At 37.9% G+C, this 18,949-nt stretch overlaps 3 protein-coding genes across 4 annotated transcripts; 1 reads left to right on the forward strand and 2 right to left on the reverse strand.

Moving 5' to 3' along the window:
* Nucleotides 1-599: 599 nt before the first annotated feature.
* Nucleotides 600-3,139, forward strand: LOC139214589 (SLAM family member 9-like). 2 transcript variants are annotated; one of them, XM_070845475.1, is made up of 4 exons: nt 600-726; nt 1,594-1,899; nt 1,984-2,268; nt 2,578-3,139. In XM_070845475.1, the coding sequence occupies exons 1-4, from the start codon at nt 678-680 to the stop codon at nt 2,739-2,741; spliced, it is 804 nt and encodes a 267-aa protein (XP_070701576.1). In that variant the 5' UTR covers nt 600-677; the 3' UTR covers nt 2,742-3,139. The 2 variants fall into 2 exon arrangements, with proteins under 2 accessions (XP_070701576.1, XP_070701577.1); XM_070845476.1 differs by having other exon boundaries at nt 2,995-3,139.
* A 2,711-nt stretch (nt 3,140-5,850) lies between these two features.
* On the reverse strand, nt 5,851-12,461 carry LOC139214193 (SLAM family member 9-like). The gene is made up of 6 exons (XM_070844962.1): nt 12,404-12,461; nt 9,941-10,246; nt 9,572-9,856; nt 8,820-8,948; nt 8,036-8,079; nt 5,851-6,958 (listed from the first exon to the last, which is right to left on the reverse strand). The coding sequence occupies exons 1-6, from the start codon at nt 12,459-12,461 to the stop codon at nt 6,797-6,799; spliced, it is 984 nt and encodes a 327-aa protein (XP_070701063.1). The 3' UTR covers nt 5,851-6,796.
* A 750-nt stretch (nt 12,462-13,211) lies between these two features.
* Nucleotides 13,212-18,911, reverse strand: LOC139214195 (SLAM family member 9-like). Its single transcript, XM_070844963.1, has 7 exons — nt 18,900-18,911; nt 17,095-17,170; nt 15,527-15,835; nt 15,164-15,445; nt 14,457-14,546; nt 14,070-14,113; nt 13,212-13,709 (listed from the first exon to the last, which is right to left on the reverse strand). Exons 1-7 carry the CDS (start codon nt 18,909-18,911, stop codon nt 13,554-13,556), a joined length of 969 nt encoding a protein of 322 aa, XP_070701064.1. The 3' UTR covers nt 13,212-13,553.
* Between the last annotated feature and the right edge of the window lie 38 nt (nt 18,912-18,949).

An 18,949-nucleotide genomic window follows, 5' to 3' on the forward strand; every position in this document is an offset into this window, starting at 1 on the left:
GCGTGTGCAGTGAGTCGTCAATATGAGATCAAATGTTTAAGTGAAGCAAAACCTGAAATAATGCAAAAACATCCATAATGCCAACTAAAGTGTTTTGTAGTTTTTGTGTAGTGTAGTGTTTAACACAATTCTATGTTTTTGTTTACTCATGTTTTGTCCTTTTTTTCTTCCTTTCACAATTCAATTCAATTCAATTCAATTTATTTTGTATAGCCCAATATCACAACAGAGTTGTCTCACAGTGCTTTACAAAGTTCACTGAAATAAACAAGAAGTGTAAATGAAATGTGAATGAAAAAATGTTGTCCCAAGAACCACAGATGAAAATTATTAATTCTTCTTAATGAAATGAATAAAACACAGATATTTTGCAAAGGAGCCTAAAGGATATGGGGAAACAGATAATAGTAATCTTGTTTATCATCTTTTCAAGGACTTTTAAGTTCACTCTTGACAAAGAGTTGAATTAATTTCCGTTTTTTTTTATCAACAGATCTCAAGCAGTAAAACCGAGCTTAGGGAGGAACTAACAAAGTCCATGACAGTGTGGAAATCTATGTGGTTCTGACAGGAAAGACACAACTGTTGGTTGCCAGCCTGTGGTCTGTTTCAGTCTGAGCAAAACAGAAGACACACTTTGCTGCAGTCAGGCAGGGCAACCGGACAGAGACTTCATAATGTTTATCTTTGTGATAATGGGACTGCTGATCTGCATAGAGGCATCAGGTAAGATAAGAACACTGTCTAATTAAATGTTATTAAGAGATGCAGCAATGATGTGAGAGCAGGCGTCTTTATTGTGATTAATGGACTAAGCACATTAAAGTTACTTCAGATTGTATCTTGTGATCAGCACTATCTCACACTATCTGCTAGAATGTGCTATTTTATCAGAGCAGCGCCGTCCTTATGTGTAACCATGCATAAAAGAAGCACGTGATCACATGTTAAAGAAGAGGGAGTGATTAAGATTAATTCAAATGGAATGAAACAGGGAGAAAAGTGATTTCATTACAGAAAAGATATCCTGCTTCTTTGTGTAGATTAAAAAACAATTGACAGTTGGACACAAAAGTCCAAAAGTACAATGTAAGGTCATGATGGGGTATCGCTGTAGGCCTGAAGGGGTTTTGTCAAGTTCATTGATGTGAAGTAAAAACTCCTTCTTCTAAAGCACTTCTTCTTCAAAAAGAAAAGGCCTCAGCTGCCTAATCTAAAAAAAAATGCTTCTTCTCAGAAAAAAAGTAAAGCAATTAAAAGCCTATGTTGAGGAAAATGCTTGTCTTTCAGGAAAAAATAAAAGACACTTAAAAGCAGGAATGTGGGACTTTTACAGATAAAAGAAAGTCTGTTACATTCCTTACCAAATGAGCTTACACAATGCTGATTAAGGCTATCGCTGTCTCTGTATTTTGTATGAGTTTTTAAATCTAGTGTTTGTTGCAACTTTCCCGCTCTGGCGCTTCGGATGGGATTCATTTTGTATCAACAACATGGCAGAAATATAGTAACGAAATGGAAAAACGTTCAGTATTGACTGAATAATATATCATGTGTAATTTTCATTGCATTATGTATCTACTGTTTTTACAGGGTCCAGTGCTGTAGTGTTTGTGCAGAGGGGAAAGGATTTTCCTCTGGATGTCATAACAGCTGATGTTCTTGAAGAAGATGTTATTGTTTTTTGGAAATTTAATAAAAAAGATGTCTTAGTACGATTTTTACCTGGTAGGGAGCCATCAGTTACTACTGCCTACAAGGGAAGGATTGAGTTTCCTGAGAAGAAATACTCTCTGAAACTGAAGGATCTACAGGAAGCAGACACTGGAGTTTATACTGCAGAAGCGACAGAGACTGACGCTTCAAAAATAATAGCTGAATACCACGTCACAGTTCAAGGTGGGTTTGTTGACATTTCAGACAGTGATGGAGAGTTTCTGCTGCCATGTTTCTAATACGTTTCACACAAACTTTCCCCCTCAGGTCCAGTGTCTCCAGTTAACCTGACAGTGGACTCTGTGTCCAACAACTCAGACTCCTGTAACATCACTGTGACCTGCAGGGCGCAGGACTCTCACATCAACAGCACCTTTAGATGTGACACCAAAAACTGCAGTCAGGAGGGAGGAGGGAGATCAGAGGTCACAGCCTCTGGGGCCTTTCTCCACGTCTACCTGGCGAATGACTCAATCATCTGTAACCATAGCAACCAGGTCAGCGGGATAAAGGACATGAAAAATACTCAAGATTTCTGTCCACGACGTAATGGTAAGACCGAAAGACAAACCACTTGCTGATAATGCACAGCTGGAGTCAGGTACATAAGTTCTGAACATGAACAGTGTCAGGCTGCAGGGTGACAAAAAACCTACAAAAGAATTACAGAAATGTAATATAAAGGAACATTAAATGACAAAAATAATGTAATTAAAATTAAATTTGCAAAGAATGTGCTTCTTGTCTCTTTAGCTGTATTATTGAATGACGATTGAATCAACATAAAACGATAATCATGCATCATTCTGCAATGCACAATGCACACAGACAGGCTATAAAAAGCTAAACTGTACTTTGCAGTGAGTGTAACTGACAGGGGAGGTAACATGATGGCTGGACAAGCTGGCCTGGGTTCACCAGGGATGGTGGTGGAGAGACGCACATGGAGCAAGCTGCAGGCCATCATGGGCCATGTCAGCCAACATCTTCGATGGCCGGCTCCTCTCGCTGTGACTGAGGACTGAGCAGCACAGAAGATCCTTTGTCCCCAGAGCTATCAGACCATAGAACACCTCAGTCGACGATGTGCAATAGTGCCTTATTTATTTACATGCTACTTGAACTCACTATCACTATCTATCTATTTTAAAATGAAGGAATTATAATGATATCAGAAAACGGTAAGAGGAATAACTGATTTAAGTGCACCACTGTTGTGCTCCAGTCTGGATCCCATGTTAATCGTGTCATAAAACATCCTGTTTTCTTGTGTTCCAGGTTCAGAGCACGTCTCTGCTGGTATCTCTTTGTGCCTGGCGAAGACAGTCGTGTTCTCTGTAGGTCTCATAATCATGGTGACCGCCGTCATCAGCGTTCACATCATGGAGAATCTCAAGAAGCAAAAATAAACAGTTATCTTCTTCTTCCGTCTATCTTACTTATAATCACACTCTTATCTAGACATAACGTTAAAGGCTCTCTGTGGAGTTTCTGACCACTATTACGGAGCAGATTTATTATGAACGTGTCCCTGTGTTGAGACCATAGTAACACATTCTTGCCTCTGATTTCAAGCTATTAAACTGATTGACAGTTGGTGTGTCATGATCCTGTATTTTGTCAAGTTCCGTTTTTGTCTCGTCATGTTGTCTTGTCATTTCCGGTTTTATTTTGTAGTATCATGTGTTTCCTTGTTTCAGTTACTTTACTTCCTGTCGTCTGATTGTCTGGCTCCTCCCTGATTGTTTCCACCTGTTCCCCATTTCCCTGTGTATTTATTGTCTGCGTCTCCCTCTGTCCTGTGCCAGTTCGTCATGTCCATTGTCTTGCCATTCTGCGCTATCTTGTCTGTGAAATCCCATTGTTGGAGAACTATTCTTGAGGTTTGGTCTTTTTCAGTTGTATACTTTGTGTCAAGCTCTGCCTTGCTCCTTTTGTTGTTCACTTTAAGATTAGTTTAGCTTAGTTCTTTTTCAGTTGTTACTTTGTATGGAGGGAAGTAGAAGACTGCAAACCAGCAAACATTGATGTAAACAATGCAGGATTTAAAATGTTTGTTCAAAACGGCTTCAGTAGTAGCAAATCAGCAGAATCAGTAATATCTAATGTCAACATAAAACTGTTATTGTCTCATGAGAAAACTCCACAGGTTGATTAAACCAAATAATCACTTTGCTCACTTTTTAAATCCAATTAAAAACAGCAAACTGAAAAAACAACATACAAGACAAAAAGCCTTGATTACCCTGTGGATGTAACACCAAGAAATGTAGTAATGCACCAATTTATAAAACATCAGCTTTTGCAAATGTTGTATGAGAAAAGAAATGTTCTAATGTTTTCAAAGATACTTAAAATATATTTTGTTGAGTAAAACTAGATGAAACCATAGACATTGTAGAAAAAAAACTCCACAGACGCTGATTATTCTTGATTTTCCATTCCATATTCCATATAATCACTGTGCACTGTACTTTGTATAAAATGATGACCAAAAAAAAACAGAAAACAGAAAAAACTGTTTATACATTTGCATGAGCAAGAGCAGCAGCATACAAGAAATACATCAATATAGTAGTTTATATGTGCCACTGCATGTGGTGTAATTTAAGATTGCATATTTTTGCATAATTGCATATTTTGTAGATTCCGTGTTTGACCAAAACATTGATAATTCACTGTTTGTTCAAGCATGTTTTAATCTTTAAAGCCCTTATTAAAGCCACATACACATCTTAAATTTTTTGTGATTTTTGTGAATTAATAGAAGATGAAAGTTCATGTGAAGCTTTTCAGTAAGGAAACATTCAATGCTACTGTTATAGGAAACACACTGGATACACTGCATGGTTGTAAAATACTCTCTTTAATTAAGAGACCCAATGATTCAGGAATTAAAAATTAAGGATTCAAAACTCCCCACATGAGCAAGCATCAAATATTATATTAGGCAACAATGGCAGGAAAAACTCCCCTTTAATGGGAAGAAACCTCGAACAGAACCAGGCTCAGAGGTGGGCAGCTTTCTGCTTGTTGGGGTCCTTGTTGGGTGGAGGTTGGACAGAGAGAGAGAGAGAGAGAGAGAGAGGGAGACAAAACAAACAGAAACCAAAATACTAACAGCAACTATGAAAAATATGACAATAGTTAATATATGAATAATAATTGCACGACTAATTTGGTAAAAAGTGGCGGTGGCTGATGATACGCAGCAGTGATTCATGAAGCCAGAGAACCGGGACCAGGATCCACAGGAACCTGAGAGATGAGACAAGCACAGAAGGGCTCCTGGGAAGATATCAAGTTAGTAACAGACATTAAAGAGACATGAAGCATAAGGATGGAGAGGAAGAGGAGGATGAGAAGAAGAGGAGAGAGGGGCCCAGTGCATTATGGGAGTCCCACTGCAGTCTAGGCCTATAGCAGCGTAACTAGGGGCTGGTCCAAGGCCTGAGCCAGCCCTAAACTATAAGCTTTATCAAAAAGGAGGGTGTCTGCCCCCAAAACCCAAACTGGAAGGAGTTTCCACAGGAGAGGAGCCTGATAGCTGAAAGCTCTGCCTCCTGCACTACTTTAGAGGACTTTAGGGACCACCAGTAGATCGCAGTGCTCTAGTGGGGTAGTACAATACTATGAGTTACGAGAGAGTTAGGTGCTGAAATATCCAACTTAAAACTACCTTCACCACAGTAAACTTCTGGCTCCACTGGGTAATGGTCATACTGTACTCAGCATTACTAGAATAACCAGTAACCAGTGGTTAAGAAATACCAACAGTGCACATTCCTTTAATATTCTTTAATGTTGTCATCCTTCATTCTCTAACTTCACATCTTGTTTCCTTTTGCCTTCATGTCTGTATCAGTTCGAGCTGCCCTGGCACACGTGAATGCAAAACAAAATACTGTAAACTGTACAGAATCACGCTGCCTAAAACATCAGCATCTACTTCTTTCTGCATTTGAGATAAATACACCACAAAAACAGCATATTAAAACAACGCAGGTCCCCTTTTCACACATATCATGTATAAGGAAGTGATCTGTCTGCTATTTTTCGCCTTGTGCGATTTATGTAGAAAGTGCATTATTATATTATGGTTAGTTCCAGTGGAAGAAAGACACCTACCATAAAGAAACTAAGTAAGCAACTTTATTTAAATAATACATTTCAAGGGTAGAATGTTACAAAATGCTTCACAAAATAAATAAGAACAAATACAGATAAGTGCAGACGAACACATCCATTATCTATACCGCTTATCCTTAAGGGTCAAGGGGGGGCTGGAGCCAATCCCAGCTGACTTTGGGCGAGAGGCAACCTGGACTGATCGCATGTCAATAATAGGGCCAACACACAGGGACAGACATCCATTCACACTCATACCTACAGGCAATATAGAGTAATCAATTAACATGACCTGCATGTTTTGTTTTTTTTTGGTCTGTGGGAGGAAGCCAGAGTACTCTGAGAAAACCCATGCAAGCACAGGGAGAACATGCAAACTCCATACAGAAAGACCCCAGGTTCAAACCCGACTCACACCTAGAACCTTCTGGCTGAGGCAAAAGTGCTAAGCATGAAATATAAATGAATCAAAATAACATTAGAAATATCAAATCATTCAAAGGCAAGTTTAAATATGATCTAAAGGTGTACAAATATCACTGAACGGAATTGTGGGAGAGCCACAACAAAATCATACCAATATTCCACCAGACCACATTTTAACTTCTGTACAACCATTTACATTTAGTGATAAAGATTCAGCCACATCCTGTCTTCACGCTGTCTTTTGCTGATGGGTCCTTTTTCAGTGCTATTTTGTTGAATTAGATATATATGCAATATGATACACATATACAAAGCATACAGGCCTAATCTGTGATCTACATTTCCTAGGTTTTTGTCGTGGCGTGTTTATTATATTCCACATTATAAGTAGTATCCCAATGTTGGTACATGTACAAAACTATTGTGTATACACTTACTATGCCTGATATAAAATATAGAATAGATATAATACAATAGATACAATAGATTTAAAGTATTTCTATCTATCTATTTCGATTAAACTTCATCAGGACCTGGCAGGCTTTTCTACTTGAGCATACAGGCTCTCCTGCACTTGAGTTTTGCCTCTTGTCTGAGTGGATCCCATGGATTGCCCTACCATGCAGTAGGTGGAGGTTGGAGAGGAACCAGGGGCATCAACTGTTGGACTCTGAACTACAGGATTGGCCTGGAAAATAAATCAGATATAAAATTTTTAACAATGGCTGTATTACATTTTTAATTTACTCTTCATTTCTAATAGTGCTACTATACATTAATAACACGTGATATTATTTCAGTACACTTAATAGCTCATATCTTCAAGTCGATAACCCTGGCTTTCATCAAGATCAAAGTAAGGTGTAAAAAATGCTCTGGTTGAGCTCAAACATCTCTTGGCACAACGCATCACACGGCAGCTTAAACACAAGCAAAAGAAAGCATTGACAGCACAACATAAAATATTTTGCATTTGAAAAAAGACACTGCAAACAAAAGATTTTCTCCCTCTCAGCTTTTCTCTTTCTTTCTTCATCGTTCTAAGACTGAAAATGAATAGTTCTCTCCAAACAGTTCTCTTCACTTTCACACGTCTGTCACATAGAAAACATGGCCTCCACAAACATTTAACATGACACTGAGTGTAGATTTCACACGGAAGTTACATGAAGGTTACCTGTTGTGTGCCAAAAACAGAAGCAACAAGAGAAGCAAAAATATGGTCCACTGTAAATGAAATTGTTGCTGTGTTTTTAGACACCGGTGTGTGATTTGATAACTTCCTTAGAACACAGCTTGGTGTTTGTGTCACCTTTTCTCAAAAGTTGACAATAAGAGTCTAGTCAAAAACTAGAATCAAACACAAGTAGACAACGCATACCCAGAATAGAGAATGACACTGCGCTCTGAGAGGCCAGACAACACATGCAACATGGTGCATCTAGGAATTAATTCGATTAATCTGGTCCAAAGCAACACGTTTCAGCTCACGCAAGCAGCACGACTAGTGATGTATGCATGTAGCAGGTAGGCACAAGCACGATGACCTAGAACAGCAGAATGATGCAGACGTTAGTAGCAAGGGGTCACAGGTCACGTACAGCAGAGAAAAATAAAGATTAGTGTGCATAGGAACAGCAAATACAAATATATGAAGCTTCAATTTTTGATTTTTTTTTTTTGTCAAATTGCTCAAAATTTTGAATTCTGTTCCTCAGTTTGTCTCAATTTGGGAGAGTGATGTTAAAAAAAACTTGATGCTTACCTGAGAAGCTGCATTTATGGTGCATTCGGTATTCCGTGTTCTATCTGCGGGTCAGTCATTAAGAATACATGTTAATTGGCTTTAATTTAAATTAAAAGTCTACTTAAAAATCAGTATTTGCTGTGACCACTCCTTGCCTTCAAAATAGCCTCAAATATACTATGTACACTTGCACAAAGTCAGGGATTTTGTGGGATCATAGTCAGATGAATGATTAACTAAAAGTGGGTGAGGAACAGCCAAACTCTGCTACATGGTGAGGTTGTGGAAGACAACCATGATGCCATGATGTCACAGGACATTTCAGGATGTGCTATTTAAGCTCTTATGAAGAAGCACAGTGGTCGGCAAAAGGAAACAGATGAAGCAGATGAAAGACACATTATGCTTCCATCCCTTCGACATCAGAAGATGTCCAGCAGTGCCATCAGCTCAGAACTAGCTGAAACTAGTGGGACCCTGGTTCACCATCTACTGTCCAGAGAAGTCTGGCCAGAAGTGGTTTTCATGGAAGAAGTGCGACCAAAAAGCCAAAACTCTGACGTGGAAAAATGGCCAAGCGACTCAACTATGCACGAAAACACAGGAACTGAGATGCAGAAAAATGGCAGCAGGTGCTCTGGACTGATGAGTCAAAATCTGAAATATTTGGCCGTAGCAGAAGGCAGTTTGTGCAGTGAAGGCTGGAGAGCAGAACAATAATGAGAGTCTGCAGGCAACAGTGAAGCTGGTGGAGGTTCCTTGCAAGTTTGGTTCTGCAATAGTGAAGCACACTCGAACTTACATTTTCCTCTCTTTCGATGCCAAATAACTAGAATCGCAGAAATTATGAGAATGAGAATGAGAATGAGAATTCCGATGAAAGCAGCGAGCCCTGGGTCAACACTATTGCTGTTGTATTGTTTATCTGGATCTGTAAAGAAAAACAAAAGTCAAATTAGAAAAGTGTACCTTGTTTAAGTCATGCACTCTGGTAGAGGTTCATTATAATAACTCGTTCCAGTCAGAATATTAGAGCTGAACAGAACATTCAACTGACCATTTTCTAGTTTAGCTTTATAACCTACCAACTAACAATTCATGCTAGAAAATAGATAATGTTTTGCATTTTCGTTTTTTTCTGGTTTTTTTTTAATTGGAACAAATCAATTTTATCTGATTTTAACCAGATTTTATATCCCTCCTCTACACGTACAAGCTGTTGTGTTTCCTGTCCAAGAAAACACCATTCACAGCAGTTCACAGTAAACAAAATCATCTTGAGAGGAAAACAAAAAAATAGTTAATACATTTTTTACAACAAATGGTATTTTTGAAATGCCAAATCAACTATTGCCAAAATCAATTCATGAGCTTTTTTCTGCCACCAGAGCAACTTGAGAAATGCTGAAATCATATAGCCTACCCACCATAAAACATTTTAATGTATTTTAATCATGTTTGAAACAAAACCAATTTGTTTAGCATTATATTATGAAAAAATATTTATTCATAAAGCTGTGCATTATTGTCAGTTGGTTTGTCTTTCGGTCTTACCATTATGTCGTGGACAGAAATCTTGAGTATTTTTCATGTCCTTTATCCCGCTGACCTGGTTGCTATGGTTACAGATGATTGAGTCATTCTCCAGGTAGACGTGGAGAAAGGCCCCAGAGGCTGTGACCTCTGATCTCTCTCCTCCCTCCTGACTGCAGTTTTTGGTGTCACATCTAAAGGTGCTGTTGATGTGAGAGTCCTGCGCCCTGCAGGTCACAGTGATGTTACAGGAGTCTGAGTTGTTGGACACAGAGTCCACTGTCAGGTTAACTGGAGACACTGGACCTGAGGGGGAAAGTTTGTGTGAAACGTATTAGAAACATGGCAGCAGAAACTCTCCATCACTGTCTGAAATGTCAACAAACCCACCTTGAACTGTGACGTGGTATTCAGCTATTATTTTTGAAGCGTCAGTCCCTGTCGCTTCTGCAGTATAAACTCCAGTGTCTGCTTCCTGTAGATCCTTCAGTTTCAGAGAGTATTTCTTCTCAGGAAACTCAATCCTTCCCTTGTAGGCAGTAGCAACTGATGGCTCCCTACCAGGTAAAAATCGTACTAAGACATCTTTTTTATTAAATTTCCAAAAAACAGTAACATCTTCTTCAAGAGCATCAGCTGTTATGACATCCAGAGGAAAATCCTTTCCCCTCTGCACAAACACTACAGCACTGGACCCTGTAAAAACAGTAGATACATAATGCTTAATGATTTACTTGATACTGAATGTTACTCCACTCCTGCTATATTTCTAACACACCAGATCATCAATTCAAAATTAGTAAGTACCTTCAACTTCTCATGGTTTATCACGGGTTGGAAAATGCACCTGCTTTGTCTCGTGACAAAGCAGGTGCATTGCCCACACTAGTGATCCCCAGCTTAAAGCAGCTGTTCACTGCTTATAAACGTTTAGTGATGTCATGGCCGTACTGGGAGTTCCTTGTGGATTTGGGGAGTTTTCCCCCAATGAGAACTCCTGGTGTTGGATCCAGGCCACGCCCCCTACCTGAGTTTATTGGAGGCAATGCCGACAAGTTTTGGCGCCCGTTTATTTTATGGCCCTTTGTTCCTTTGTTAGGCTTTTCCAGGTACATGTAGGCTGCTCTTGTCTGGCCATGCGGCAAGGCCCAACACAGCAGAGAATCTTGTTGACTTTGTTATGTGGAATTTATATGTGATTATTTAATCCAACCACTCATTTTCTACACCAACATAGGCCTATTCTGTGTAGAGGAGCATAGGGGGAACATGTGAACTCCACACAGAAAGATGGATTCAAGATCAGGGCCACTAATCACTTTGGCATGTGCCTGATGTGCCTTACAAATTATTTTAATGGCATTTAAGCATAATGGTTTTTGCCACCTAATTTTACCAAACCCTAATCATAGAGGTACAGCTAATGAAAAAGCTAGAATGGATTATTTTTGTTGCTGTTACATGGGTTGTCTTTAAGGCACTGACAGACTTTGTATTTCAGCATTTAGGTACAAGGACTGTACAGCATGACTAGCATACATCTGTCTGTTCAAACAAATCAGTTATTCAAAATAACTCCAAAATAACAATTAGCTACAGTCAATAAATTAAGGACCATAAATTTCAGTATTTTGACCTTTCAAGCTTGACAACTATCTTTTACAAATGCAATGTTAACCTATATAACCTACCAAGCTTAGTTAACGTTATCTAGCTTTAGGTCCCAATTAATAGTGTTACATAGCAGAGAGATGAGTGTAGTTTATTTTTGTACATAATACTAATTAATGTTGCATAAAAATGGCAGGTTTTTAAGCCTGTTTCTGGACCGCTGTGTCTGTGTGTCAATTTTAGGGATTTAGAGGTTATAGTAGTCCGATTATCAAAGCTCAGACAGATGCTATCTGACATCACTTTCACAGTTCAAGAAATGTTAATGATTCCCTCCCAGCATTTAATAAACCTTAATTCTTAATTCTTAAGATGGCTTACTTGTGTTAACGTTACTTGATAATTTGTCAACACGTTAACGTCTCTCTTAGATTTATAGTCTGCTAGATTTATATCTAGATTTATAGTCTGAAATTCATGTTTGTGCAGTCAGGCCTGGTCAAACTGTACCTTGACGCTTAATGTATATTTTTTGCATGGGGTGCAGAGTGTATTGCTTGTAAATACATAATTGTTTTCTGTATCATTAATCAAGACATATTGAAAAGATGAACAAAAAAAGAAAATCACTAAAACACAAACTGAGGGGATTTTCTTAGCGTTAACTTAAGTTACTTAATTAAAAGTATGCTTGGGGCATGGGGAAAACTTCTGTGTAACTTTATCCACGTTAATGTCTGACTCAGACGTAGGACAACTCAACACAATGTGACGCATCACCTCCATTATATCATTCTGGCAATCTTAGCCACTACTAACAAGCAAAGTATATCACACTACCCAGTTCCCTATCTGTATTATATAAAATAAAACAATATATGCTACCATTAATCAAAAAATGTACATTTTCTCAAACCAGAGAAAACGATCTCCAAAATAAATTTAAAAAAGAAATCTCATCTTACACTATGATAGCAGACGATTCTTGGTTTGTATAAAAACAAGTAGAGAGCGCACGGTAGGGAGAGAGAGAGGCCACCACTAACTGCTAAGCTATGAATTCAGACAGAAAGTCACTAAAAGGAGAGAACTGAGAGTGTTTGAGCAGAGCCAGCGTCAGTTACAGTTCTCCCTTCCTTCTACTTATCTACTTATTTTTAGTTCATGTGTTAGCCCCAAGGTACAACAAGCAGACTTTTTAAATAAAAAGATGGAAATATTAGTAGAAAAAATAAGTTTTACCTTGCTTTTGACAAGAGCACACAAGGAACACAGCACACAGATACAAAACAGGTCTCATTTTGGCACGTTACACATGAGGAAGTGGCAGTTGGTTATATACGTACCCAACTTCCCCCCACTTCTGCAAGGCTGTCGTGCGTGTTGTTGGGTTTCACCATCAAAAAACATGTTTCTGTCTTTTGAACAGAGAACTCTCTCTCTGGACTCAGTTTTCAGTCCTTAAGTTTGCACAGTGTGCTAAATGCATTTATGGACCCAGTTTTACAGCTTCAGCTAAATCACGTGTGCACAGTGGATCACAGTAAGCGTCTTACTTCGTTTCCTGTTTGTCAGAGCTTCTGAGTACCTTCAGACCTTCTGACCTGTTGCAATGCTACACTACTTCTACAGTTTAATAACTGTCCTGTCAGCTGTCTTAAACAGCTAACAGTCGGCGATGGCTTCTCTCTCTCCCTCTCAGTCTCCTACTCTCTCTACTAGACCCCATTCCTACTGGGCTACTTAAGGAAATCCTGCCCTGAACAGAGATCTAGGGTTGTTTTTATGTTTCTCCTATCAATGAGGAGTAATAGGTGGCTCTAGCATTACAGAGGGCCTTTCTATAGGTTTTCAGACTGTCTTGCCAGATTAAGCGGGATTCTTCTAATTTGGTGGCACGCCATGTCCTTTCAAGTTTTCGTGAATTTTGCTTAAATTTGCTGAACTGTACCAGGGAGCTCTAGTTCACTTTTACCATGATGTGCCAAATAATAATCAGTCAACATAATAAAGCCATAGAAATACTGTATTCAAGATTAAGACATTTTTATTTTGAATCTGTGAAACTATTTATGTACATGAAAGCAATAACAAAGAATTTAAGGGAAAAGTGGAAATGGCTCAAAGTAACCTGCAAAATGGTTTGCATGCATACATACTTCAATATATATTAGTTTTATTTGAAAACCAATAAATACAAAAATCCTGTTAGAAAAGACAGAAGGTTTGGTCTGTAGTTTGTCATGTTAAACAAAACCATAACAAAGGTCTCGTCTAAAGGTTTTTAATCACCAAGTGGTTTGATGGGTTTGAGAGTTCGGTATCAGCCTGAAATACAGAACATCACAGTTTCTCTAGTGAATTTAATTCACATTGTAAATATGTGTGTTTTTCAACACTCAGTTGGTTGTGGGGGTCTGTAGTTGGACTTTGCAGCTCTGAAAACCTGAGCATACACAGTATGTGGCGAGGAGGTGCTTGTGGTCCCAGTGAACTCTGATGCATCTTCTGTAAGACTCTGATTCAGATTTTGGTCCGGTTTGATGTCCTAGAGATAAATCACATGACCTTGTTAGGAAAATGAAATTTTGCCATTATAACATTGCTTCACATATACTGCATAGGTAGTTGGATCATAGTGTATCTGGAAATTCCTGATGTGGTAATAGTATGCAGCAGGATTAGTAACAGCAGACTGGGCGCAGCAGTTTTTGTACCAGAGAGATGTAGGTGATTTGAATAAACTGCCTTTTGTATCCAAAAAATGCTTAGAGAGTAGTGTTTGGTGTTTTAGGTTTAGTTATAGGTGGGCCAATACATTAGGAAGATTTCTGACATTTTCTAGTCTGTTCTTCAGTTTGACTACCAAATATTAACAGCCATGTAAAAAAAACAACTTGCTGCTTACCTGAGGAACTGCATATATAGTATTTCCATAGTTCTTTCTTTTATCTGTAAGTTAGTAATAACAAATGTTGATTTTTGTCTTTAACACAGTGTCAACTTTTCTTTTATGTGACGCAGAAAGGCAATATTTTGTGATGATCTATCTATCTATCTATCTATCTATCTATTTATCTATCTATCTATCTATCTATAGCCCCCAAGTTCACAGACACAGTACCAAACTGTTCCATTAATATAGCCCAATATCTCAAAAAACAAATATGTCTCAAGGACCAAATTGCTGCAAATTTCAGGCAGATTTTAATCATCCTGATAGTGTTGCAATTTGTTGCTGTTTCTTTGTATTTCTATCTCTTATAAAGAATTTAATTACATTGCTGGGACTTACATTTTATGAAAAGGAAAAGGCAAAGGGCAGTCGGAAGGCTAACAATGGCAACCCCAGTCCAAATCACATTTGTAGTGGCTCCATTGGAAACTGTAAAGAAACCAAAGAACTACATCAGACATGTTGACACACTTTGAGATTGCAATTGTAATTTTTACAAATGTTTCTGAAAGGGCAGAACTGTTGTGGACAAATAATCTCTCTGTCTGAGTGTAACCTCAAAGGGTTGTAGACCATCAACCTCCCAAATGACTCTTGATACAAAGCATTTTAGATCACCTGGTTGATAAGAATAAATAAAAATGTTGTGTGGATGATGGAAATTTGCACATGACAATAACAAAACTTCTCATGCACAATGAAAAACCCTGCTGTTTGAAAAGCCTGTGAGCATTTTCCTTGGGGAAAACCACTACTATGTCTAATTGGTGCCAGCTACACTATATTTCAACAAACGTTAAACTAAGGATTGAATATACTTTGTGCAAGTGTTGAGAGTATAATTGGCATCTGATATGCCATACGTTAAATTTGAGCATGACAAAGAATTTGAGATATTCAAATGCTGTATTAAGTCAGTTTGTTTTTCCATGACTTCACCCATTGAGGTTAAACTGAACCAATGTGCCTCCAGAGAACTTTGCCATGTGAAATGTTTGAATAATTCTGAGTAACTTTAAGGTGTTTGACTTTTATTATAATCTCACCTGGATGTGGTAGATGCGGTACACAGATGGATTTAACCTCCTTCCTGTCCTGTTTCCAGCTTACAAGGTTGCTATGGTTACAGATGAAGAAGCCTTGCTCCAGGTACACATGAATAGAGGCAAGATGGGCCTCTGATTTGTCTCCTTCCTCCTTAGAGCAGGTTTGGTTGTCACATCTAAAAGTGCTGCTGATGTGAGAGTCCACTGAGGTGCAGGTCACAGTCACGTTACAGGAGCCTGAGATGCTGGAGTTCACTGTCAGTTCCACTGGGGAAACTGGATCTGGAAGAGAAAATACAGGTGTGAAGGGTTTTGAAGCAGGACACTGCTGTGTATCAACATTTGAAATATTAAGAAACTCACCTTGAACTATGACCTTGTATTTAGCTACAATTTGGACTTGGTCACCAGAAACATGTGCACTATAATCACCACTGTCATCCTTTTGTACATCCCTTAAGAACAAAGTGTAATTCTGTAAAGAAATGTCAGCTCTTCCTGCGTAATTCTTGTGTACTCTTATTCTATTACTGTCAGATAATTTCACAATATTCATACTGCCATTGAGTTGCCATATAAAATCACTGTCTTCTTCTCGATCAACCTGTTTCTTGACATCCAAGGATAACTCCTCTCCTGTCTGCACAAACACAGGAGTCACAGAGCTAGTACCTGCAAAAACAACAGATTTCAAAATCACCTGTATATTTAAAACAGTTATATCAATATTTCTGTACTTGTACAAAGTGCTGTGCTTAGTGACAAACCTATAGAAAATTATACACTTTAAAAACCCCATTTACACTTGTAAATGATGTGAAGACACTATCATTTATGCTCAGCCACATGTAGACGTCTTTGATGGGTAAGTCCTAAATCTTTATGCATTTTGCTATGGTATTCCCTGGCTACATTTGAATAAGGGTCAGCCCAAATCCACTCCACAGAAAACTTCCAAAAACACCAGAAGATAAATCATTTTACAACAATGATAGTTTAGCTAGCATTAGCTAGCCACCAATTATCCATAACCTAACATGAACACATGAATAAATTAACCCCTTACTGCCTGAATTTATTTACAATTATCTAAAAAAATAAATTATTTGTGTTTTTGCATTCAAGCAGATGCTAAATGAAGAGGAGATTGTTAATTTGAATATAGCATAGCATAGACCAGTACAATATAATAATAGTATAATAAAATATATATGTACATACGCATAGAATATATATATATTTATTTATGTATGTATGCTTCTATGTATATATAATGTATACATAGAAGATGCATCAACCAGCATTAGTGGGATACAGAGGCCACCTCAGCTGCAGGTTTGAGGCAAATTTGCGACAACAGGCAACAAGGGGTTAATTTTATGAAATGAGAAAAGCCTTTTATCATCTTCACAGGCTCTAACTCAGATAGGTCTCACCTTTCTGGCTATAATGCATGTAATAATGTAATTTCCACTTAGCTTTTTTGAGATTTCATAGCTATACAACCCACCTAAGATGCATGAATAGACTCCTACAGTCGATATTCCCCACAACTAAGTGGAGGAAGAGCGAGGGATTTCGGGGACACTGAGGTCACCTCCTTGGTATTTGGGGCATTTTAGAAAGATATTACATCCTACAGTTAAAATCTATTTCTTGGTGAATATTTCATAGTTTGATATAAATTGGTTATACCAAGTAAGTATACCTATAAAAGGTTAAAAGTATGAAACTTGCATTAAAAAGGATAGGATAATAATTGACATAACTGTATTCCTCAGTAAATCTTGAGCACGAGAATAGTATAGATTTCTCAATATTACATAATTCATGAGTTCCAAGTTTTTTTTATCTAACTTCAGTGCTACTGTACAACTAGACTTGAGACTTGAAAACAAATATCATCAAAATGTGAAATACAAAGTTCTTACCGTGTGTTTCATATGAATACAGCAGAGACAAAGCAAAGAGAAGCACAAGAGGCCAACAAACAAGGAAGTGGTAGAGCTATTTGTGTGGTGAGTTCAGTGGAAACTAAAAGCTTTTTTATTGAGTTACCTTTTAGCAAAGTGCTCTGACTGAATTTAACTTTCCTCTGCTGCACAGTGTAAGTGTCTAGGACTTTTATTGTTAAAGGTAAGAACGGCGCAGAAAAAAGTTTGCCACCTTGGTTCAGGTGAGAGAGCCTCAGTGTTATAATTTTATAATTCTTATAATTATAGGAGCTACTCACAATGCTTGGTTAGACTAATATGGTAAATTTGTGCAATCCTGTGAGATCACGTTGAAAATAATGATGTTAGCATAGCAACATTTGGAAATGTTAAAGCATTGTAAATAGATAACAGTGACATTAGGCTTCAAGTGGCAGTGAGTGTGGCAGAAAAACAAATGATGGAAATTCAGCAAATAACACAGCATATGGTTTAGATAAATGTGTCAGAAAGGTTTTAAGCTTCAGTGTTCAGCTTTCCAACCAAATTTGCTTACAACCGACATGAAACAAAAGATTACTTTTAATATTTCGTAATCAGCTTTATTAAATCACTTTCTAGAGAGAATTGTCTCATTTGATCTCTCAATCTGCATTTTAAACACAATTAACATTTGCTTGATGTTAATTAAGGAAATGCTACAAATACATGCACTCTCCAACATATTCGTTCCTCGCTTTATCTGAATTAACCATCATTGTCGCACATTTACATGGGAATACAATCATCATCAGTGACATACATCACTTTCACATTCTCGTCTCTCATCTTTCAAGTCCTCTTCAAGTCCTTAAATAAAATGGGCTTCGACAAACTTTTCATTGCTAGTTTGACAATGTTAGTAAAGTACAAAAGGCTACTACTTCACACAGAAAGGAGAGCCTCATCAAAGTTTCCAGTAAGATTTTAAACCCTCAATATTCATACACCCATGTATGATCTGACAACATAATCTCATTTTCATCAGTCAGTAAGCTTAAAGCCACTGAGACAGGGAAAATACTATTCCAATTAGCTTTGTAGAAAGTTTATTCTAATTGCTTCAAATCCAATGATATTCAGTGTGTAAGTGTTTTTAGTAGTAATAAAAAACATGTACGCCTAAGGTAAGTTTCCAAACATAGGCAGCTGACCTTCCTAAGGTGCAAATGTACATCATGTACTCACATAAAGTGCTAACTTTCTGTTTCAAAACAGCAATAAAATACAACAGAAAACAAGAAATGCCCACACCATCATAAGATACAGTATACAGAGCACCTTGAGCACAGTATATTCAATCAGAGGTTTGCTGTAGTGCTACATTAGTGTAACAGAATCTCCAAAATGGTCTAAATAACATATTACAATGCACCAGTCTTTTTTTACAACAGGAAATATATGTCATAAGAGTGTGGTAAGAGAGTGGTGGTGAGGATCTTCCTCATAAACTGGAGTTACTGGCATTACTGATTGGTGTTGTTACTGTAATAGAAATGATCTGAGCTGAAACCAGAAGTAAAATGGCCTTATGTATGTGTTGTACATAGAAATATGTGTTTATCTTCGAGTAAGTATAGATGGTTCTAAAGGGTCTGCGGGTATTTCCTGCCCCACTTAGCATACTAACGTTACCATAACCCCCTACTCAAACACCCTGATACTGGAAAACACACACGCATATTGACTCACACTTTTTTGTGCATCGGTTTTTCTGTCTGATTTGACATTTAGTAGTCAAGGGAGAACTCGAACAAACCCACCAAGGTTTCCATACTCCCCACTGTCTTGTTTTGTATCTTTGTTTTAATGC

The sequence above is a fragment of the Pempheris klunzingeri genome, chromosome 15, assembly GCF_042242105.1.
Source record: "Pempheris klunzingeri isolate RE-2024b chromosome 15, fPemKlu1.hap1, whole genome shotgun sequence".
NCBI classification, from domain to species: domain Eukaryota; kingdom Metazoa; phylum Chordata; class Actinopteri; order Acropomatiformes; family Pempheridae; genus Pempheris; species Pempheris klunzingeri.